The 7361-nt window shown below is 56.5% G+C and overlaps 1 protein-coding gene across 3 annotated transcripts in view; it reads right to left on the bottom strand.

Moving 5' to 3' along the window:
- Window positions 1–264: 264 nt before the first annotated feature.
- Window positions 265–7361, bottom strand: part of LMF1 (lipase maturation factor 1) — a 107856-nt gene continuing 100759 nt past the window's right edge. For 2 of the 3 annotated variants that reach the window (XM_055241270.2, XM_055241272.2), the window contains one exon: window positions 1141–1344. In XM_055241270.2, coding sequence (XP_055097245.1) covers window positions 1170–1344 — 175 coding nt within the window. In that variant the 3' untranslated portion in view covers window positions 1141–1169. Of the gene's footprint in view, window positions 1345–7361 lie in introns of all 3 variants that reach the window. The other variant, XM_055241269.1, reaches the window with a different exon arrangement.

The raw sequence follows: 7361 nt of genomic DNA, 5'->3' as shown, positions 1-7361 counted from the left end.
CTCACAGCGTCCTGGGTGGGGGACGTTGCCCCAGAGCTTTGCCTCCTTCCAGCAGAGCTGGCACCCCTGCTCATTCCCATTTTACTCCAAGTATTCCCGCAGCAGACACTGGAAGGGTCGCCAGGCAAAGCAGCACCCATTAACCTCTCCACCAAGCCTGAGTCCCGCTCGGTCACCCGCTGCCCCAGCACCAGAGTGTGGGCTGGGGGCACGGCCACCGCCAAGGGGAGGGAGGTACAATAACTTCTTCATTTAAGCAGTTTGTTTTCGAGTAAGCTGGTAAACGGTATAATAGGAATAGTAGAAAAATATGCAATAGATATGGCATAAGAATAGGAATAATAGAAAAATGTGCAGTAGACGCTGTTTGTCCGACAACGATGAAAGTGCACGGCCGGCTGTCCTCCGACTGAGGGGTCTTGTCAAGGCCTCAGAGGCAGCGTGGTCACAGCCTGGTGGGGGGGCTGGGTGTGCGGTGTGTCCATCTGCACCTCACAGACACCAGTCACTGGGGGATGAAACCGGGCCCAGAACACACGTGTGCACGGGCTGTGTGCCCTTGTGTGTGCCTGTACGTGTGGGATGCGTGTAGGCTGTGGTGGGGTTGGAGATGAGGGACAGGACAGAAAATGGCCTGTCCAACCCCACATCCTAGCCGGGCACGTCCAGGTCCCTGTGGGGTGAGGGCTCGGCTGCCCCAGACATGACGGGGACTCGGCTCTGAGGGTCAGGACCTGGCTGGGAACACACCATTGAGGGGGGAACAGAAACCAGCCCGTGGGGCGCTAGGGACCCTGAGAGCTCCCTGGCTGGGTCTGTGGTCAGGGCTGTAGGGGAGGAAGGTGTCATGATGGCCATTGTGTCAACTCCTGTGGGCGGCACAGCCCCAGGCTGGGCCTCTGGGAGGAGGGTGGGAGGGACCGGAGATCAGAGCCCCCTGAGAAGGCTGGCGCCTGGGACAAGGGTTGGCCTGGATATGGGGCCCCAGGCGGGCAGAGCCTGGGAGCCGCCACAGTGTGTGACAGCAGACCCCACCCAAGACCCCCGTGCTGGGGGCTGGGTCCCACCGCTCTCCTCTCCACGTCTCTCTTGGCGATGCCGAGCTTGGGCCGGGCAGACGTTGCTGAACCGCCGAGGGGCTGGGTCTTTGCCTTTATTTCTGTGCACATCTAGAGGGGCTGGGGCAGAGGCCACCCACGGTCCCTGAAGTAGGGCCTCAGCTCCTCCAGGCTGAGCGGAGGGAAGTAGGCGCCGATCCTCTTCCGCACCCACCACTTGCCCTCGGCGGCGTGCCTGCCCCCAGGACGGCTGAACTTGTACCTGTAGTGCTCTCCTCGGACCCACCTGCAAGAGGGCACGTGTCAGCCCAGGGCCTGCTGGGACTCCCAGCCCCCAGCCCGGCTCCTCAGCCTGCTGCTGAGCTGCAGCTGCTCACAGGGGTCCCCCACGGACAGAGGAGCTGCATGAGGAACCCCCACCCTGAGCACAGGCAGACCTCCAGCAGACCCAGGCAGGGTGACTGTTCCAGTCCACACCCTCGGCAGTGAACAGTTCAGCAAGGGGCAAGGGCGGACGCGGGGCAGCTCCGGGAGAGGAGACCCAGCAGGGCCCACTCGGCAGAGCCCACACGGCAGAGGGACCGGCCCGGGGAAGGCCAGGGGCTTCAAGGGTGGCACTGAGCAGGCCCTAGACCGTTCACAAGGCCCCAGTTTGAGCCCCAAGTGCCCCCCGCCTGGGAAGACACGGAGAGGAACCTGCTGCTCATGGTGTGGCGTCTCCACCATCGGGCCAGCCCTGGCGCAAGGTGCCTGGGGGTTTCGGTCCACGGGGCAGCCCGAGGCTGTGAGGGAGCCAGGCCGGGTCCTATTTCCTGAGGGCGCAGCCTCTGCTTCCCAGGGCTTCAGGCCCTTCCCTGCCTGAGACGTGCAGACGCTGGCTGCCTGCTCTCCTCCGTCATGCCCGAGTGGGATGAAGGCTCCCACCCCCATCTGCCCTGGACCGGGGCAGCGGGCAGGTCTCTCCACTGAGCCCTGTAGAAGGTCCCGCCTGACCCCTGGTGACCAGGCGTGGTTTAGGCCATACCGGGTCTTGGTCCCCGGCTGGCAAACCCGCACTGGACTCTCAGAGGACTGGGAATTTTCTCCTGGGGGTGGGATGAAGCCCCCTCGTGTCCAGGGTTGCTCGGCTGCCCCGGAGGAGGAGGAGGTGCCAGGCAGAGTTGTCACCATCACCAGCTCCCGGCCCTCCGGGCCCCTTCGCAGTTGTGCAGCAGGAGTGGAAGCTTCTCAGTCCACAGGGTGGCTGCTGCCTGGCCGGGATCCACGGCAGAGCTGGGCCCCAGCTGCCCGGTGGGTGTGAGGATGCAGCCGTAACAGGACCCTCTCATGGCCCCTGGAATGAACCCAGGCAAGTGCCAGCGGCTTCACGCTGCACCAGGGGCCGGTGCCGACTGTCTGGGCTGCTGTCATTATTTGGGGCTTCTGGTGACCTGCACACAGCTGTGCCCTGGGGGCTGTGGGTGGAGACCTTGGGCCATGCCCCTTAGGCTGGCAGGGTGAGGGGCTTTGGGTCTCTTTGGTCTGGGTGTGTGATGGATGATGATTCTTCTCTCCCCAAGTCCAAATTACGCCAGGAAAACCGGGAAGACAGAGACCCTCTGGGTGGAGGAGGGTCCCTGAGGCGCCTGATGGGAGAGAGGGACCAGCAGCTCCGAGAGGAGTGGGGTCGGGCCTTCGGAAAACCTCCCGGGCAGCCAAGACTGAGGGCGATGCTGGCAGCTGGTGGTCCCCGTCCACTCCAGGAGGGCACTGCCCTGGGCCCCAGGGGTCTTTCCTGGACCCCCTGGGCCTGAGGCCACCATGGTTTTTCTTGGCTATATGGACTGCAGCGGCCAGCATGGGGACTGAGGCCAGGTGGTGCCAGGCAGAGAAGTCACACTGGACCCCAAGGTCGACCTCTGAGCAGCTCAGCAGCAGGCTGAGGGGACGCGCTGGGGTGCAGCCATGAGGGTGTTGGGCTGTGCTGGTAGCACGGTCCCTGCACACTCTCCTGGGCCTTGCTAGGGCAATGCAGTCCCCACGCAGGCCCACCCTCTCCCAAACCCTGCGTTTAGTGAGGTCGGGAGGGTGGGGGTCCTGGGAAGGCCTCCTGCAGGGGGATCGCCCATCTTTCCCAAATTCCTGCTCTTGCTTTCTGCTCCTTCCCAGGACGTCAAGGCCTGGGGGGACTGGGGCCTGGTCTCTGACATCAAGAGCTGGAACTGCAGTTTGGAAAGGGTTTTGGAAAGGGTCAGAACCCTCTTGGTGGGAAGGGGCCCCAGGCCCCCAGCGGCCTGAAGGGTTGCATTTCATTCCTGCAGACAAAGTACCCAAGAAGGCCATGGCACCGCCCCAGAGGGCTTGAGAGTGTTGAAAATAGGGGCTCTCTCAGCCCTTTTGAAATAGACCCTACTGGCAACAGCTTGGCATCTTGCACAGCTATAGTAGAGGGATCCCAGCCGGACACTGAGGTCACTGACATGGGCCCCATCCACGCCCGGACCCGCGTGTCCTTTCACACCCACCCCCGCCCTTCGGGGTCCTTGTGTGATTTCAAGAACATATGATTTCAAGAATGAGTGGAACCCTGTGGCACGTGCCCGCGGGGCAGGCAATTCTCACTCATGCCAATTCTCAGGGCACATACCCGCGGGGCAGGCAATTCTCAGACCAATTCTCAGGTTCCGCCAGGTCGTGCAATGGAGGCTTCCTTCCTCCTGTCGCTGACCAGCGTCCGTGGCGTGAGCGCACCCTAGTGTGTGCGGTCGCTCTCCTGTGGAAGGACAGCTGAGCTCTTTGCAGTTTTTGTCTATTACAGCTGCCGTAAACCTCTGCAAGCGTTTCTGCATGAACCTGGGTTTCAACTCTGTGGCTTAAGCATCCATGGAAACAGCTGCTGAGTCCGCAGCAACTTCGGGTGTCGTTTTTGAGGAGCCATTTTACCCTCCCAGCAACAGCCGAGTGACCTGATTTCTCGGTATCTTTGCCGGCATGTGGGGTTGTTGCTACTTTTATTCCAGCCGTTTTGATGGGTGTGTGATGTGTCACGGGATGGGTGTGCAGTGGCATCACGGGATGGGTGTGTGATGTGTCACAGGACGGGTGTGCAGTGGTGTCATGGGATGGGTGTGAGTGATGCGTCACGGGATGGGTGTGTGATGTGTCACGGGATGGGTGTGTGATGTGTCACGGGATGGGTGTGCAGTGTTGTCACGGGATGGGTGTGCAGTGGTGTCATGGGATGGGCGTGTGATGTGTTACAGGATGGGTGTGCAGTGGCGTCACGGGATGGGTGTGCAGTGGTGTCACGGGATGGGTGTGTGATGTGTCACGGGATGGGTGTGTGTGATGTCACGGGATGGGTGTTCAGTGGTGTCACGGGATGGGTGTGTGTGATGTGTCACGGGATGGGTGTGCAGTGGTGTCACGGGATGGGTGTGTGTGATGTGTCACGGGATGGGTGTGTGTGATGTGTCACGGGATGGGTGTTCAGTGGTGTCACAGGATGGGTGTGTGTGATGTGTCACGGGATGGGTGTGTGTGATGTGTCACGGGATGGGTGTGCAGTGGTGTCACGGGATGGGTGTGTGTGATGTGTCACGGGATGGGTGTGTGTGATGTGTCACGGGATGGGTGTGTGTGATGTGTCACGGGATGGGTGTGTGTGATGTGTCACGGGATGGGTGTGCAGTGGTGTCATGGGATGGGTGTGCAGATGTGTCACGGGACAGGTGTGCAGAGGTGTCACGGGACGGGTGTGCAGTGGTGTCACGGGACGGGTGTGCAGTGGTGTCACAGGATGGGTGTGTGATGTGTCACGGGATGGGTGTGCAGTGGTGTCACGGGATGGGTGTGTGATGTGTCACAGGATGGGTGTGCAGTGGTGTCACGGGATGGGTGTGATGTGTCACGGGATGGGTGTGCAGAGGTGTCATGGGATGGGTGTGTGATGTGTCATGGGATGGGTGTGATGTGTCACGGGACAGGTGTGCAGTGTTGTCACGGGACGGGTGTGCAGTGGTATCACAGGATGGGTGTGTGATGTATCACGGGATGGGTGTGCAGTGGTGTCATGGGATGGGTGTGTGATGTGTCACGGGATGGGTGTGCAGTGGTGTCACGGGATGGGTGTGTGATGTGTCACGGGATGGGTGTGTGATGCGTCACGGGATGGGTGTGCAGTGGTGTCACGGGATGGGTGTGTGATGCGTCACGGGATGGGTGTGTGATGTGTCACGGGATGGGTGTGTGATGCGTCACGGGATGGGTGTGTAGTGGTGTCACAGTGGTTCTTGCTTCTCTAATGATAGGCATTTCTCCTGGGCTTATCTGCCATCTGTGCATTCTTTGGTGAAACGTCTCTTTCTGTCCGTGCTCATTTTCTAATGAGATTATTTTAGTGTTAAGTTATGAAACTTCTTTATATATTCCAGAGTTTAGACTATTGTCAGATACGTGGCTTGCAAATATTTTGTCTGCAGCTTAAAAACTATGTTTGTCCTCTTAACAGGGTCTTTTATGGAGCAAATGCTTTTACTTTTAATGAATTTCAATTTATCAATTTTCCTTTTACAGGTCATCCTTTTAGTATCAAGTATAATGACTCTGCCTGGCCCTAGATCCCAAAGATTTTCTTCTATTTTTTTCCTGAAAGTTTTTTTGTTTTTTTTTTTTTTGAGATGGGCTCTTGCTCTGTTGCCCAGGCTGGAGTGTGGTGGTGTGATCTCGGCTCACTGCAACCTCTGCCTCCCAGGCTCGAGTGATCCTCCCACCTCAGCCTCCCGAGTAGCTGGGACTACAGGCGCGCGCCACCACGCCCGGCTAATTTTTTGTACTTTTAGTAGAGACGGGGTTTTGCCACGTTGCTCAGGCTGGTCTCAAACTCCTGAGCTCAAACAATCTGCCCACCTTGGTCTCCCAAAGTGCTGGGATTACAGGCGTGGGCCACCATGCCTGGCCCTGAAAGTTGATTGTCTTATGCTTTATGTTGAAGTCCGGGATCCGTTTTGAGTTATTTTTGTGTGGGGTGAGACTTGGGTTGAAGGTTTTGTTTTTGTCTGTGGAATTGCTTTTGCGCTTTTGTAAAAAAACTCAGCCGGGCATGTTTGTTTGGGTGTATTTGTGGGTTCTCTGTTGTGTTCCATGGATTTGCATGTCTGTCCCTCTGTCAATACCACACTGTGTTGACCACTGTAGTTCTATGTCTTGAAACTGGGTAGACTGATTCCTTCCACTTTGTTCTCTTTCAAAATGGTTTTAGCTATTTTCGTTCCTTTACATTTCCATAGACAACTTGGGATGACTTGTCCTGACCCATTAACACATCTTGCTAGGGTTTTTTAGGAATTGCATGAAACCTGTCCATCCATCTGGCAGGAACTGTTACTTCCACTTTGTTGTGCCTTCCAACCCACGAACGCGGCCGTCTCTCTAGGTGTGTGCTGACGTCTTTCAGCAGCATTGCTGAGTTTTCAGCATATAAGTTCTGCGCATGTTTTGTCAGGTTTATACCTAAGTATTTCACTTTTTGGAGTGGTTTTAAGTGGTTCTGTGTATTTAATTTAGGTGTCTGTGTGTTCATTGCTAGTATGCAGGAACACTATTGAATCATTTCTGTTGATCTTGTGTCTTCTGACTTTGCTGAACTCACTTATTAATTTTCTTTTTTTTTTTTTTGAGATGGAGTTTCGCTCTGTCTCCCAGGCTGGAGTGCAGTGGCGCAATCTCAGCTCACTGTAACCTCTGCCTCCCAGGTTCAAGCAATTCTCCTACCTCAGCCTCCCGAGTAGCTGGTATTACAGGCATGCGTCACCACGCCCGGCTAATTTGTATTTCTTTTTTAGTAGAGAGAGTTTCTCCATGTTTGTCAAGCTAGTCTTGAACTCCCGACCTCAGGTGATTGGCCTGCCTTGGCCTCCCAAAGTGCTGGGATTACAGGTGTGAGCCACTGCGCCCGGCCTCACTTAATAATTCTAGGAGTGTTTTTGGTGGATGCCTTGGGATTTCCTACAAAGACAACGATGTCATCTGTAAACAGGCAGTTTCGTTTCTTCCTTTGTGATCTGCATGCCTTTTCTTTCCTTGTACTGCAGTGGCCAGTGCTTCTAGCACCATGCTGGATCCGATGGTTGAAGCAGACGTCCTTTCTTGTTCCGGATCTGAATGGTGAAGGGTGATTGCTTCCCCTCGAGGAGAATGCTGGCTGCAGGGCTTGTGCAGATGCTCTTTATCCAGCTGAGGAAGTTCCTCTCCTTCTCTGTTTTTCCAAGTTTAAATCATGAATAGATGTTAAACTTGTCAAGTGCTTTCCCCATAGTGACAAAT

The sequence above is a fragment of the Symphalangus syndactylus genome, chromosome 14, assembly GCF_028878055.3.
Source record: "Symphalangus syndactylus isolate Jambi chromosome 14, NHGRI_mSymSyn1-v2.1_pri, whole genome shotgun sequence".
NCBI classification, from domain to species: Eukaryota; Metazoa; Chordata; class Mammalia; order Primates; family Hylobatidae; genus Symphalangus; species Symphalangus syndactylus.
This window is presented reverse-complemented; position numbering and strand designations above follow the sequence as displayed.